The 16,361-nt window shown below is 31.8% G+C and overlaps 2 protein-coding genes across 2 annotated transcripts in view; one reads left to right on the top strand and one right to left on the bottom strand.

The window, feature by feature from the left end:
* LOC141454198 (uncharacterized) overlaps window positions 1–12,883 on the top strand; it is a 13,159-nt gene extending 276 nt beyond the window's left edge. Inside the window, exons 2-10 of the mRNA XM_074128168.1 lie at window positions 187–385; window positions 1,478–1,544; window positions 1,634–1,752; window positions 3,179–3,307; window positions 3,417–3,563; window positions 4,766–5,575; window positions 7,079–7,289; window positions 10,516–10,688; window positions 11,498–12,883. Of these exons, the coding sequence (XP_073984269.1) occupies window positions 383–385; window positions 1,478–1,544; window positions 1,634–1,752; window positions 3,179–3,307; window positions 3,417–3,563; window positions 4,766–5,575; window positions 7,079–7,289; window positions 10,516–10,652 (1,623 nt within the window). The 5' untranslated portion in view covers window positions 187–382 and the 3' untranslated portion in view covers window positions 10,653–10,688; window positions 11,498–12,883. The remainder of the gene's footprint in view (window positions 1–186; window positions 386–1,477; window positions 1,545–1,633; window positions 1,753–3,178; window positions 3,308–3,416; window positions 3,564–4,765; window positions 5,576–7,078; window positions 7,290–10,515; window positions 10,689–11,497) is intronic.
* LOC141454204 (uncharacterized) lies at window positions 11,679–16,361 on the bottom strand. Its single transcript, XM_074128177.1, has 3 exons — window positions 16,057–16,361; window positions 14,429–14,562; window positions 11,679–14,344 (listed from the first exon to the last, which is right to left on the bottom strand). Exons 1-3 carry the CDS (start codon window positions 16,184–16,186, stop codon window positions 14,066–14,068), a joined length of 543 nt encoding a protein of 180 aa, XP_073984278.1. The 5' UTR covers window positions 16,187–16,361; the 3' UTR covers window positions 11,679–14,065.

The following is a 16,361-nucleotide window of genomic DNA, read 5'->3' as shown; positions in this document are numbered from 1 at the left end:
CGATTATTAATTTAAAATTAGATATTAAAAAATAATATGCACTTTTATTTTATAAGATAATGATTATTTATTATTTACATTAATACATATACAAAGTAAAGTTTTTTGTTAACGTGTACTTAATGAAACTTCAATGTGGAATTATATAAGAAATATTTGATGTGAAAATCTTGCTTTTATTGCCAGGGAATGTTATTATCAAAACAATTGTCCAACCTGAATGAACGGCTGTAAGTCCTTTAACAAGCAGCACAAATGCGATGAGCGTCTCTGATTTGGCGTCGTTTTTACAAAAATAAAAATAACGATTATATGTGCAAAAACTAATATCAAATCTTTTATAGTCACCTGAAAAGAAATTTAGGGAAGGAGAACTTCAAATATGGTAAGAAATTATTTAAATAGTGTGTATCAAAATTTAGGAGGTTCAAGTGAATGTAAGGTTCCTATCAACCTATTTTTTCAACTGTCAGGTAAACGTGTACAGTGCGTTCAAAGCGTCATTGACTACAGGTTGAAATCTGTTTATCCAAATAATTTGCATTAACGTAGTTTTACAACCAAAATCATATTACTGACCCATGCCTTGAATTTTACCTTTTACCTTAAGCATTAATTTTACCTTTGTTTACGCGGTGTAATTAATTGGATTGGTGGAACCTTTCAAGTTTTTGTTAAGTTATTAAATTACAGATTCCTTAAATTTTACTGGAATTTTTGTTTTCGAAGTTGTATTTTTTTATATGATGAGGTCATGTTTTTCTCAATTTAAGTTCTTCGGTATAATTGTTATTTGTCCTTCGTAGTCTAAATGTGTATGATATTAGAGTGATAAATTCTAAAATGGTATTATAACAACAGATGACCATTTCAGTAAAATTAAGGGATAAAGAAATATCATGAGATTGCTTAGTATACACGAAGTGACACGTAATTGATTTTTTTTTTTATTTGTTTTGCTTAATTTGCGTAATCATTTTATTCTCGGATGAAGTAGGATTACATTGATATGTTCTGGCATTATTATCTCACTATTCTTCGTGAGTATACTTGTTCGGTTTGTTAAAAGAAATTCGTGCGGGTTTAGTGATGAAATGGTGAGTTTTAATGAGTAGTATTTATTTTTAAATGTGCAAAATGATTAGTACCTCCCTGTTATTAGTATTATCGAAAATGTTCCCGTACCCCGTTTTATATTAACTAAAATGAATGGAAAATATTTTTTTTTAAATTCAACTCCAGTCGGACAGCCTGGTATGTTAGAATTATTCTTATGTATCTTAACTAAGTATTAACTGAATTTAGTGAACTGCCTTTTCCAGTTCCTTGAAGAAAGATTTCTCATGTTATGGTTTAAAAATATCAGTTTTTTGGGGGAAGACAGACTTGACTATTAAACATTTTTTCTTTTTTTGTTGTTGAAGATCATATATTTGTTTAACTCATTGATGGTTCTAATTTAATTATTTCATTTCAGGTAAAATCAGTCAAAAAACCTGTTGTAACAAATGAAGAACAACGATATAGGGACGGATTATATCCAGGTAAACATTACAGTTCCCACTGAGTTAAAAATTCATGTAGAGAACTAAAGTAAATTTTATGTATGCGTTGTTTTTTACTTTTTTTTCAGATGTCAAGTCTGTTAAAAATAAAAATATATTGTGCACCTCGTGTAATGGCTCTCTTAAAGAACTTATTTTAAAAGGAAAACCAAATATACATCCTTTTATGGATACTTTGTTATGTGAGGTAATTTCATTTTTAATTTGCTTTAAAACAAATTTACACGACATTGTCCTTGTATAATTAAACTACGTCTATTAGAGATTTTTTTTTTTTATTCAAGCTTGTTCGAAAAGAATTTTTGGTTCTGACAATCCGTCAATCGTTAGTGCGTTTTCCTGAATTTTCCGTACAATTTTGCTTTTGCCAGGAAAGTGGTTCCACTAATTTATATTTAAGGGTATTAGTTACTTTAGTTTCAATTAAATTGAAAAATTTAGCTGTAAAGATGATATAAAGTGGGTTTTGATCCGATCCTACCAATCGCTACATACCTCAACCTCAGTCTAAGGTAAGCGTGAAAAGAGCTTTGCTTAATTTAAGCAGTATGGTCTATACGGTCTGTTGCCCTTATACAAAGTTCCTGCAACAAGGAAGGATAAGCATCTAATAAGTACAGGGAGTTTAAAAACAAAGTTGTTTCACCAGATTAGTCCAAATTCTACTTGATTTGTAAGCTTGAGTAAAATTTAATTATGTTTCTTGTAAGAAATTCGGCGGTTTTAACTCCACCGAAGGAATAGTCTCAGTTGTAGGAGTAGGCGTGGAATACGTGTAGGAATAGAAATAGAATGAATTGTAATTACCTTCCAGTACTTTTTCCCCAGATGTTAATTGGAGGAATAATTTGTCCAATGTTCCTCTTTTGTTGATCGTTTCTTCTTACAAATGAAATTGAATTTGGATTAATCTGGTGACGCACCTTTGTTTTTAAAATCCCAGTAGTTATTAAATTCTTATCCTTCCTTGTTACATGTAACTTTTTATGAGAACAACAGACCGTATAGCCATGCTGCTTAAATTAAGCAAAGCCCATCCACGTACGTCGAGGATAACTTCCAATGAATTACCTATTTATTAATTTGCAATATGTTATTGAATTTCAGGATTCCTTGTACTTTAATGATCTAGGATGATGGAATATTGTTCTCCATTAAAGTTTCAGTTCATTTAGAGTATCACTTACAGGTCAGAAGGGATTGTTTACTTTAAAAGTACTTTTTTATAGCCTTTGGAACCGTTGCAATAGGCTATTGGTGAGAAATCATAGGAGTAGACTTCCATTTGTATCATTCTTTTGTGACCCGTAACTAATTCTTTTAAAATTCTATCTTGTCGGAGCCTCCAATTATTATGTGTTTATAAAAAAAAAAAAAAAAATACTATTGGTTATTACAGATTCAGTCCCTGATATTAAAAACAAATATTACGCGGATTCAGTGAAAGAATCGTGAACAGGGCGAATTATTCTTTACTATTAAAAATTTTCTTAAATGTTAAAAAAAAGAAGAAGATTTTGTTGTTTTATATAGGTTCTTGAACGGGGGATCTCTCACCATCAAAGCCGCTTGTTATTCTCATTTTCTAGCTTTGAGTATCTTTTATTTTTCAGAAATGTTATTTATTCTTTGGCGATGGAGAGTTTTCTGTTGATGAAGATGGAAGTGATAAATACTGTAGGTGGTGTGGTCAAGGAGGAACACTTTATTTGTGTTCCAAGTGCACAGCAGGTTTTTGTAAGGTATTAAATATAGAATATTTTTTTAGTTTTAATATTTAATCGAAATAATTTAGTACAATCTACCTTAATAAATTCTTTTTTCTTCTATCTTACTTATTTTTGTTTCAAGAAATGTATAAAAAGAAATTTACCGAGGGCTGCATTAAAAGAAGTCGAAAAAGATGATTGGAAATGTTTTTGCTGTGACGTAAAGCCGTTATATGAACTAAGAGCACACTGTTGGGCGGCTAATAAATTTGCGGCGGAATTTGTTCGTGTAAGTTTTTTTTTAGTACAGGCATAACTATAAAATTATTTTGTAAGTTCAATTTTAAATTGAGTCCCCTCTGCTATTTTAGAGTATGTTTTAGTCATCTACTCTGTTGCTGTGGACTTATTTAAAAAAAGTGTACAATAGTTTTTTATTTTCGTGTTTAATTCGAGTGTGGAGGAAAATCATATATCTATGTCTGCATATGGATTATTTCTGAATAATCCATTATATAATAATCAGAGTTGGATCGACAGGTTAGAGTTTAGCTTGTTTATTCTCGAAGTGAACCCAGTGAGAGCACCGCGGGGTCTTAGGCTCCAATTACAACCATTGCAAAAAAAGTTGTGCAGAAACTATTGTAGTAAGCGCTAGGAGTCTTCAAATTGTTCTTAATTTTTGTTTTCTTTTGTTTTATGAAGAATTTTTGGCGTAACTTGAGATATTTCCAAGATACACGTTTTGAGAACTCCGGTAATGAAAAGAGAGTGACTATGTAAGCGAAATTTGGAGAAAATTCAAACAGAAAATTTTCAAGAAGCTGAAAATTATTACTTCCATCTTTTGGGGATCCGATAATACGAATTCTACATCTACTTAACTGTGATCGCAACCGATTCTTAAAGTTTGGTGCCTACAATCTAGGGTCGAAGTTCTCGCTCGCCTCTGCCTAGCGTTTTTGAATGGTACACAGCTGCTATGAGTTGATATTTTTTGGGTCCACTCATGGCCTAAGCTTGTAAGTCCTTGTAAGATTATGCAGAATAAGGTTAGAAACTCGTCCTGGATACAGAAAAGTGCCAACATTAAACATTTTTTTATTTGTACCAAACCAACACATGCATCAAAAGAAGGTACATATTAAAATTACTAGGATAGCTATTCCCTAAAAAGTGCCTTTTATTGTATGTAAACTTAAGATAGAAAAAGCGTTACTGTCTTTAAAGGAATTACTCATGCTATATATTTCTTTAAAAGATCCGCTACTTAGAAAAATGTGATTCAGCTGCTTGTGGAATTTTAAAGCTGGCAATGAATTACTGAACTTTTACTACGTTCTTGGGATATGAGATTTCTCCACACTAGTTCTAACTACTTAAGATAAACTATATAAGGGCGACCAAATTTTTTTGAATTATAAAGTTGTTAATATCTGATCAGTATTCCCTAATAAAATTTATAATTTTTCTTCTTTCTTCTTTTTTTAGAAACCAAAAGTTAAAAAAACTGATGAACAAGAGGATTGGCATTCCGAGGATTCGGATGAATCTAGTGAGTTAAAAAAACACAAAGATGATGATTCTGATGAAGAAAAAAGTACTCGAAAATCCAATCGGCGAGCCAAGAAATTAGATAATAAGAAAACTTGGCGAGAATCTGAAGATTCTGATGAATCTAGTGGTAAGAGAAAGCGGTACAAAAATGATGAGTCAGATGAAGAAAGAGGAACTCGTAAATCCAGTAAGCGATTAAAGAAGGCTAACAGAGATTCTGAAGATTCTGATGGTTCTGGTAAAGAAAGAAAACGAAACAAATTTGATGACTCAAATGATGAAAAAGAAATTGTTAAACCTATCAAACGAGGGAAAAGAACATATATTAAAAAGGCAACCCGGGAATCTAATGAAAAAGCAAAAATATACAAACCTATTGTTACAAAATTTGCGGCCACGATTAAAGATGCTTTGAGCATGACTGATTTATTCAAAAAGAAGGCCGTTGATTGTTTAAATAAGAAAATCACTGTAAAGTACATGAAGGATAGAAATAGTGTTGAAGACGTTTTTGGTAAAGTAGATACTCTTTTACTATCAGTAGAAAATATATCAAAAGAACTTAGAGCAAGTAGTAAAGAATATCTAGATGAGTGGAAACAAGATCTAGGCGGGCAAGATGATAAAGGACAAGATGAAAATAGAATTGAGGAGCCTTCCACCAAAATTGCAGATAAGAAGACTGTTAATGGGATTGATGAGAAAAAATCGAGCGATGAGGATCATCTAGTCAGTGAATCGAAGGTACTTTTATAACGCTTATCCTAACTTTCTTCCTCATACCATGCTTAGATTACAGGAGTCAAAATTGGAGTTTTTATCCAAAATTCGTACATTGAAAAATAAAAACAAACCTTTTATTAAGTGGTTTGCCCGAGGTTAGGTCATATGAAAACTGTATTTTTTTGCTTTCGAAATTACAAGTCCCGGACGTACACATTTGAAGCGCGTAAAAATTTTATTCTGAATTTGTTCCTTTCGATGGTTTCTTTAGGAATAAGTTCTTTCTTGCGTTGCGTACCTCTTCATCGCTTTCCTTTTTTAACTCATTAAGTGAACTAAATGTACCTGGCAAGGTTTGGTTAATTTGGTGGACCCTCGAAAACCAGGTCTTTCATTGTCATAAATAATATCTGACCTTGCATTTACATGTTGCAAAATGAGCCCTATATGTAGCGATCAATGTCGCTTTGATTCATTTCAGCTTTTGAGTTTGATGTGTTTGTTAAATGTCCCTTTAAAAGAGCAGTAACCAATGTGTTGCCTTATCTCTCCAATTGAGAGGAAGACATAATCTTTGTATTGTGTGAATTGGATTTAGTAAACAGGATTGAGTTCTTATTTGCTCGCTCCATGCTTATCCATAGTTAAAAGAAATAAATAACATTTTCCAAGATTTTATTTTCAATAACGAATCTTGCAAAAAAACAACTTTACCTTCATCTAAGCGCCAAAGAAATTGTTGACATGCATTAAAATCATATCTATTCTGATATCAGCCTTAGTCACTGTGAAACTAGAGCATATTATGCACAGTTTGTGTGCTGAACCAAGTCTTACATATAGTTTCATTCAATTATTCCGTCACTAAGAGATCAATTGCTGCATTATTGTCTCTAATCCCAATCCTGTATGTTTGTTCCGCCTAAGGAACATTTCGACTGAAAAACCACAGTTATGAACTTCCTATTACATTCGTAGACTTTCTGATGTCTATTGACAAACATGCATCTATTACTCGCTAAGTTTCATATTCACTTAAACAGTATTCATGGAAAAATCTCGAAAGAAGCTGCTGTATTATGTTTTGACGTTGATGGACATCTGCACTACGCTAACAGTTACCGATCTGCTGCACATTGTAACGTGCATACCAGTTTAAGTAAATGGGTGTGATATTTCTAATTTGAACTATAAATTTTAGGTTTTTCATTTGAATCACCCGTCTGTAAGGGACAGGGGTTTCATATTGCGTTAAGATATTATCCGGTGGCGGAGGGAATTTACATAAAATTTTTGAACTTGGGAGTTTTAGTAGATTAAATAAAGACAGAATTCGTGACTGAATAAAGATGGTAGGTTTATTCTATGAGATGTTAAACATTCGAGTTTATAATGAACGAGGAGCATAATTATATAAATGTATGTATATTTATATAATTATACTTTTTATCATTTTATTATATGTATTCTATATATAATTAAGTTTTTAAATTACCTTGATTAAATTTTATGAATTTTTTTCAGGCACAAGATGATGCATCAGATGTAAGTGAACATAGTACAAAGACAGAAGACCAAAATAAATTAATTTCGCCTGATTTGTCAAATGTTACTTCTAGAACCAATAAAGGCAATTCAGAATCAGAAGCTCCAGATATTGGTACAGTTGAGAACCAAAAGGAGGATTCGGATGGTAAAAGTGAAACTGATGTCCTAACATCTCCACAGAAAGAGGGTAAAATTGTTTTTTTTTTTTGCTTGAAATTTTACAGTTTGTAGCAAAGGTTATTTACATATAGTAGAAATAAATATTTGTGAACCGAAACGGACGGTTTTGGCGTAAAAACAAAACTGATGGACCAAAATTTCCACAGAAAGATTTATGTATTTTACTACTAGTAAAGTTACCGTTTTCAAGTAAGATCAATACAATTTTTGAATAAATAAGTTGAACTTTTAAAAAACTATTAATACAAATTACCATTTAGAGGACAAAAGAAATAAACTACCATTTAGGAGGAAACTCTATAACAATATCACATGTATAAATTATAAAAATAACAATAAACAAGTTGCTAAAAAAAAAAATCAAAAAATAATATAAATTAAGAGTAAGATCTTTAGCATAATCGAACTAGAAAGTAACTAAACTTTGAACGTAATTCAAATGTTTATAATTATGGTTAAATATTGTTACAAAAAAGTAATTTTTGCACTAAATTGACATAAGAAACTTAACAAATTGTCAAGTTGGGAAAGTAAGTTTCGATTATTTTATCTGTTTAACTTACGAGGGTCGTTTGAAAAGTCCGTGCAAAAAGAAAAACTACTTAATTTTTGGGGGTAAACCTTTTTTATTTTTCAACATAGTCTCCTTTTAGGCTTATACACTTCGTCCAACGCTGCTCTGTTTGTTGATCCCTTCCGAATAATAGGATTTGTCCAAGTCTGAAAAATAGCCATTCGTTTCTGCAATCACCTCCTCGTTTGAATAAAATCTTTTTCCCGCCAGCCATTTCTTCATATTGGGGAACAAATAGTAGTCCGAGGGAGCCAAGTTTGAAGAATAGGGGGGATGTGAAACGAGTTGGAACCCTATTACCATTATTTTTGCGACCACAACTGCTGAGGTGTGAGCTGGTGCGTTGTCGTGATGGAAAAGGACTTTTTTGTGGGCCAATCGTGGGCGTTTTTCTTGCAGCTCGGTTTTCAAACGGTCCAATAACGATGAATAATATGCACCTGTAATAGTTTTACCCTTTTCCAGATAGTCGATGAGGATTATTCCTTGCGAATCCCAAAAGACAGTCGCCATAATCTTTCCGGCCGAAGGGACGGTCTTCGCCTTTTTTGGCGCAGATTCCCCCTTGGTAACCCATTGTTTAGATTGTTCTTTGGTCTCAGGAGTGTAGTGATGTATCCATGTTTCATCCACAGTGACGAAACGACGCTTAAAGTCCTGCGGATTCTTCTGGAACAGCTGCAAACCGTCCTTGCAACACTTCACACGATTTCGTTTTTGGTCAAGCGTGAGCAATCGCGGCACCCATCTTGCGGATAGCTTTGTCATGTCCAAATGTTGATGCAAAATATTATGTACCCGTTCATTCGAGATGCCCACAGCACTAGCAATCTCACGCACCTTCACTCTTCTGTCATCCATCACCATATCATGGATTTTATCAATGATTTCTGGAGTAGTAACCTCAACAGGGCGTCCAGAACGTTCAGCGTCACTTGTGCCCATATGGCCACTCCGAAAATTTTGAAACCACTTATAAACTGTTCTAATCGAAGGTGCAGAGTCACCATAATGTTTATCAAGCTTCTCTTTAGTCTCCTGAGGCGTTTTGCCTTTCATAAAGTAGTGTTTAATCAACACACGAAATTCTTTTTCGTCCATTTTTTGAAAATCACTCGACTTCCTCGATTCAAACGAATGCCAAACACAAAGAAATAGACCGATCTGGCTGAAACTTGGTGTGTGTTCTTCCAAGAGATGCTACTAACTAAACATAACCTCGATACGCGCCAGAGGCTATCTCTCTGACTTTGCACGGACTTTTCAAACGACCCTCGTAAGAGCCCTGAACTGTAATGATCTGAATACAAATAGATATTGTTCAGCCTAGCAAATCGGTAACAAAAATATTTTCCAACTTGGATGGGTGGTTGACTGCTAGGATGAGGATTCTATCGATAAAGTTTTACTTTAATAGAAAATTTTCAGTACTTTCATTTTCATTTGAGATGCATAAAATACACTTTTCAAGAATATTTTTGCATTGAAGTACACCTCACAGTTCTGCTCTAATTAAATTTGGATAATTTGGATTTTCATGAGTACATTAAAAATGGTGACTAAAATTGTTTTAAAAGATCGTATAGCGAAAGTTTTTCATGGTTTTAAAGGTGATTTGCAATCATTTTTTAATCTGGCTTTATGTGGTGTTGGATAATTTGCGGGCGAAACAGTTGCTCTTCTTGTGAAAAGAAATTTAAGAAAGTTAACTTAACCGAATTTAATTAACTTTTAAAATCAAAATTTGAATCTAAAGAGTTACTAGTGTAAGAATGATGCAACTGAAATATTGTACTGAAATTGTGCGCTTTATTATTTGTATGGATACTTAGCATCACCAATTAAATAGATAAATAAATTGTTCATTCTTTTTGGTGACTGATTCATAGTTTCAATGGGATTGAAAAAATAACTGCCATTTCAGTCTAGAAAAATTTATTTTGCCGAGCTTTCGACCTAGGGACTAGGTCATCTTCAGGGCTAGTTTAGAAAGTAATACTATTACATTTCAGGGTTGGTGTATCTTCTGTCTTGTCTGTTCATGGACTGCTTTTTGTTGACTGATTCATAGTTTCAATGGGATTGAAAAAATAACTGCCATTTCAGTCTAGAAAAATTTGTCGAGTCCATGAACAGACAAGACAGAAGACACACCAACCCTGAAATGTAATAGTATTAATTTCTAAACTAGCCCTGAAGATGACCTAGTCCCTAGGTCGAAAGCTCGGCAAAATAAATTTTTCTAGACTGAAATGGCAATTATTTTTTTTTTTTTTTTTTTTGGCGCATCTACAGCAGAGGTTATTAGCGCCCGGAGCTTTTTCCAGTGCACTGCCGGCCTCCGGACAGTGTTCTCTCGTTACAGACAACACTGTCCATCACCGGACAGTGAGCTGTAAGAAGCTCCTAGGAAGAGAAAATCTAAGGGTCAGCTGCTGGATTCGAACCCGGGACCTCCGCGTGGGAGTCCAGTATGCTAACCTCATAGCTAATCCCTTCCCTAAATTATTTTTTCAATCCCATTAGATAAATAAATATAAGTTCGACCAAATAAACGCATTTCTTTTTATTACTTATACCATAATAATAATAAGTAGTGTATTAATTTCTTCACTAGAAGTCCATGTGTTCTAACTTTTAAAAAATTATTGTTTTTTAGAAAACCAAACATCGTCAGATAAAGTGACATCGCTAAAAAAAAAACTTGAAGACACTGACGACGATTTTGTCGACGTTCCCACGGAAGAAATGATCAATAAAAAGTTTAAATCAGACAGTGGCGACGAAGATATTTAAGATCTTAAATGTCTCGATGGAGAATATTGTTAACAGGTAAGTTCTATATTATTTACGTTACTATACTTACCCTTGATCCATTGTTCTGAACTATGATTAGGCGATTTTTATGAGGTGACTATTTTCCTGTAAGGAGGTCACTTAGGCTTAACATGCTTCCTTGCAAGCACCAAAAGTGTAGATTGCTTAAACGCTCTTTGTATTACTTACGAGTATACCATAATTATTAAAAAGTGGTGATATTAATTTCTTCCCTAGAAGTCCATGTGTTTTTATTGTAACTTAAAAATTTATTGTTTTTTAGAAAACCAAACATCGTCAAATAAAGTGACATCTTCGAAAAAAAATAACTATTTTGAAATAAAACTATTTATATTCACATGTATGAAATCCGTAACTAGGTTTGCACATTTTATGAGGGCCATGAGTAAATATGAATAAAAAAATTTAAATTCCTTTGTGCATTTGTAGTAAATTGTGACTTTTGTTTTAAAATTTTTCAAATAGCCCTCTATCTGAGAGGTTAACGTTCGTCAAGAATTATGCAACCTTTTTTATATATGTAATAAAAGTGTACAAAAAAATTAATAATTAAGGAGAAGTTGATAAAACTCCCCTCCTTTTCCTTTTTCTTGGAAGCATTTTCAGAATTTCAAATTTAAAGAAATTTGTTTATCGGAAGTGCAACTTACAGAATTGGTTTCTGGCTCTACCATTTTTTACGGAAATGGGTCCACTAGTAATTATGAAAGTTTAATTTAATTTGATTTACCTATTTGTAAACCCGTTCAGATCACAAATAACTACTGTTCCTATTACATATATATTTCTTTTATTTTTTGCAGATTCTTCAAGAATTGCTGCTAAAAATACTTACCACGGTTTTTTACCCCTATATCTTTTCTTCTTTTTTTATTAATTTATTTTAAAAAAAGAGAAAAAAATTCAACCTTTCTTACTTAAGGTGACAAAGTCTAATGGCTAGTGAATAAAATACAAAAATAATTTTATTAAAGAAGAACTGGCTTTTAGTTTAAAAAATATCGATTTTTTTTTTTTAACCAAAATTATAATTTTTAAACCATTCTGCATGTGTAGATTTGATGCATTTTTTAAAGGATTGATTTCGGTTATCCGTTCTGATCAGTTTTTGTATACTACGCCAACCAATTCTTTCCCTTCAATTCTACCTATAATCTACAGTAACTCAATTATCTTTCTCTGCATGGTTGATTTTTCCAAAAAAATGGAATATTTAAGAATTTGTCACTTTAAGTAGAGCAGCACTTATCTCCTTTTATTTATATTTTAAATAATAGAGAAAATCTACAGAATTATGTCTACATATTATTTTAAAGATGTCTATTTATAAGAAAGGACATAAACTTGTAAATTATGTAGTTCTAAATAATGATGTGGTGAAACATTTGAACACTTTTATTTAGTATTTAATTACATCAATGTTATTGTTTTTATTGTTATTTGTAATTTTGCTGTAGATTATTTTACAAAAGGAATAAAAAACAATTAAAAATAAAAGAAAATTATAGATGTTGTAATAAAGTAACTTTCTAAACTATAATTAAATAAAAGTAAACGACAAAAGAACAAATACCTGAAAATAAAAAGATGTAAATAAGTTAATTAATAAAATAATTTTACCTACCTTAGATATAACTTGTTTTCTTTTTTTTTCTTAGTTCCTATATTAGTAGGGGAAAGCAATTTTTCCAAATGTTTCATATTTTTGGCTTTAAACAGCCAGACCATTTTCATTTGTAGTTGCAATATATTTACTCGAGATACATATAAATATTATTAAAGTTTGTAAATATTTTATATCGCTTATCCAGTTTGTATACATCCTTTTATTTGATTAATAGTAAAGAAAAAGAAGAAGCGTAAAAGTTAATATATATTTGATGGCTTAAAAATTTATTATAGAATAAAATATTTCTTTTAAAAAGTTTTCTAAAAGCATTCAAAAAATCACTATTTTTGTTTTTTTTTTAAAAATATTTTTACACAAATGATCAGAGATTAGTGCAAAATAATTTAAATTGTAAGAGGGCTGTTCTTTTGAAAAGTATGTAAAATTCTGATTTCTCATAAAATTAATTGGTGAAAAGAACTAATGGTGCTGGGCGCAAATTGAGAAGTCTAAAAACGAATATCTTTATTGTCATAGCAAAAATTGATTTGTACTAATAAATGGTTATGTATGTATTATATTTGAAAACGTACTTATCCATTTTATCCTCTATTGACGACTTAATTTGATATCCAAATTTAGGCTTATAACAATTGCATATGCACCGTTTAAATTGTTTGAATTTTTGCTGGACTTTTTAATTAGAACTTATTAATTCGACTCAAAAAAAACCTTTCTTCCAAAATTGAATTTATAGTCTGTTTCAGTCAGACATTTTCGTTTCGGACATCTATGAGCATTAATACACATTTCCGAAACGTCTTGTAAATAATGCTTCTAGTTTATACGTTTTTACATTTATTCACCACAATTTTTACATTTCCTAAAGGGGAATGAATGAAACAAGTTTGCATTAAATATCAAATGTTAATAAAATGAATTTAATTGAGAAATCTTGTCTTTTTAACTGATTGTACAAACAAACGCACAAAATGAATGGGGAAAAGAATGGATTACCGAGGGTAATCCAGTTAATGGTGATTCCTTAAACATTATAAATCTTCTGTAAGATTAACTGACACCAGTGGTTAATAAAATTACTTCTGATTGAGTTAAGCCATTCTTCGCCGGTTGGTAAAAAGCATACTTTTGAGATTGGCCTTTTAAACGTTCTGGCAGAAGTCTTTATTGTAAAGACTCACACAATGTCTCCTAAGTAAGTCGTTACAATTCGGGACGTTGACTTTTTTTAGGGGTGGAAGGTTCTCTATTTACATGTACATCATGATTAGCATTCATGCTTGCAAATTAGGATTCTGTGTCTGCAAGATGTTAGGTTGAACGAAAGGCAGTAAAAAACAGTGGTAGAGACCGAGACCTCAGCCCGTCGTATCTGCCTGTGGCATGCTTCCAGGCAACTTCAATAGAGAATGTCCTGGTGGGAGAGAGGATAGATCGTTTGGGTTAAAAATTAGAGAAGAGTCGAGAATTTAAGGAAGCCTCTGTTAAGCTGCTTAAGATCGTTGTCATTCTTGTAATGTATGTTACCAATTCACTCTAAAATAAATAGTTTGTGTTTTCACGTACTACCTTAAACCAATATATAATGTGTACATTTTTTCGACAATTTGATTGTCGTTGATTGGATGTTTAGAAGTGCAACAGTTGAAGAGGCATTTCACTCCTCAATTTTATTTATTACGCTGAGGTTTTTATGGACTATAGAAACAATTTGTTGCTGTTTATTGACAAATGAAACGTATTACAATTTTGTGCAGTTGTACTTGTCCTGAGGTAAAGCAGGCACTGTTATACATATTTTTGCATCATTAGATAAAGCAGCTTGCATTCTACTCCAATCGTACGGTAATAGGATTTGGTATTTTCTTGTTATTTTATATCGTCCGGCAACAGTTTTTCCTACAGAAGTGTTTTTCTGATAGTCAATATTGTCAGCAATTAAAGTAAACCCATCCTTGTCTATTGAAATATTTACTTTCGACTCACAATTCAATGCAATACTACTTCCATTTATAATAATCTAGAAATATTTAAAACAGGATTTGTACAGTAAAATATTACTTAGTTTTGTTAACATAAATAATTTAATAAATTATCAGCAAACCAATAATTGATCTGGAAGGAATGAAAACACCGTTTCTAGGAGGTTGTCGTCAACTTCTGTCGCACGAACTGCTCTGTGGACATCTCCTTTGTTATCCTGCCAGTGGCCCACGGCTAACATTGAGTAATTAATGCCTAATAAAATACACATTAAAAAAGCTAAATATTTTTTTGGGAATTGTAATTATCAGATCATCCATTTTTTTTGGTAGATTTTTTAATGACCAATTAATCAGTGGGTGTTTTAAAAGATATTTGTAAATTTAAAAGTGGAAGTCAGTATCTCTCGAGGGATAAGTTGTAGTAATTAAAGAATTGAAGAGAAAATGAATAAGATGTAAGAAGGAGAAACATTCCATTTTTTGTGTTGATAGAATCATGAAAATTTTTATTAAAGAAACCAATTTTAGAGTTATCGAATTACCTTACACATCTATAATTTTTAAGTTGAAATTTTCAGCAAAATGTTTAAATAGTTCGAGATAGTTGTAGCCCAAAATTTTGAATCTTTTTATTTATTTCAATTTTCACTTATTTTCTCGAAAAGGGTCCATACACACATACATACATTTATATATATGTTAACATCATTGACAACCGTTGGCCAAAGGTTACAGAAAATAAACTTGAGGGACATTTAAGTGGGTTTTACCTTTAAAAAATATTTGTAATGCTTAAAAAAAAAGACAACTGATAAAAAAATGTTATTAGCACACGATATTTATTAATCTACTCTAGATAGCATATTGTAGACTTTATGGCCAACCTCCTAGAATGATTTACTAATGTCCATGTGAGAACAGGCTATCTCAAACATGAAAAAATGAGTCCAGAATGCTTAAAGCAAAGCATTCTTCATGGCGTGATTAGCGCAAAAGTGGTACATTTGGATACATAAAGACTGAACTCTATTATTGGAAACTTTTTTTTCCAGTAAATTTGATTTTTGGGGTTATAGAAATACTGAAAGTAATGGTAATGCCGCCGCTGACGGCAGAATATTTCCATCTCACCAACTGAATGATGTTTATACTAGATAGCACCATACAACCAGTTAACAACTGCATTTCAATAAAATTCAAAGTTATCCAAAATCTATCAAATTTGCTCACATTTTACGATTGATAATTTTTGAACAAATATGTATTAAATTTATACAGATGTCTGTCATATTTTGTAATCATAATTGTCAGATTGACACATTAGACAATGCACTAATGATTAGACCAATCTACCGAGTCACCACCGCTATCTATCTTCAGTATCAATTTTAAAGAACGTTTCTATCAGAATTCAGGTATTCTTGAGAATATTTCGCCATATTCAGTTAGTATTTCAGGCTTCAAAACAATTACTACAAACTTATACGAATTCTTTCGCAACATTCAATTCCTTGAGTTATATTGTTTGAATGAAATCCTAGGCAGATTAGAGAGGTCTTTTGATTAATGTATATTCTTTATCGCATAGACTTTTTAGTGGGTGTGCCGGATGATTCTAAACTATAAATAATGGGTTAAAAATGAATGAGTCGTGGCTACTAGTGTAGGTATCTAGCAACGTCAATGGCAAAAAGGTAAATATAAAATTATAGTCCAAATAAATAGTTATTATTGAAATAATTGTGACCTGGCGGTTCTAAAGGCGTATCAGGCATAAGATCCAACTCGCGAGCCAATTTCATTAATTCTTCCCTTGCTTCCTGGAAATAAGGGTCCTGTTCAAAAGGGCCACGTCCTTCCAGAAATATTTGCTGCATTGTGTGTGTTTAATTTTGTTCCAACATTTTAGAACTTTAATACTAGATATGTGGACTTTATGTAATTTTTTTTTTTTTTTTAAGATATAATTAGTTATGTAATTGTTGATGTTTTTTGGAATGTTGTTAAAATGTAACTGAATTAAGGTTTAATTTTACATCTTACTTGAGGCAG

This window comes from Rhodnius prolixus, unplaced genomic scaffold, assembly GCF_049639745.1.
Source record: "Rhodnius prolixus isolate KJV_2025 unplaced genomic scaffold, Rpr scaffold_9, whole genome shotgun sequence".
Lineage (NCBI taxonomy): Eukaryota > Metazoa > Arthropoda > Insecta > Hemiptera > Reduviidae > Rhodnius > Rhodnius prolixus.
Note: the sequence above shows the minus strand (reverse complement) of the source record. Positions and strands in the feature narration are given on the sequence as shown.

Bases quoted from the DNA above. Each gene is read 5' to 3' on its own strand.
- LOC141454204 (XM_074128177.1), bottom strand. From the start codon at position 16,186: ATGCAGCAAATATTTCTGGAAGGACGTGGCCCTTTTGAACAGGACCCT. The intron at 14,563-16,056 runs GTCACAATTATT...GTATTTTATTAG, and splicing joins TACGCCTTTAGAACCGCCAG to GCATTAATTACTCAATGTTA. The intron at 14,345-14,428 runs GTTTGCTGATAA...AAATATTTCTAG, and splicing joins TCCTTCCAGATCAATTATTG to ATTATTATAAATGGAAGTAG.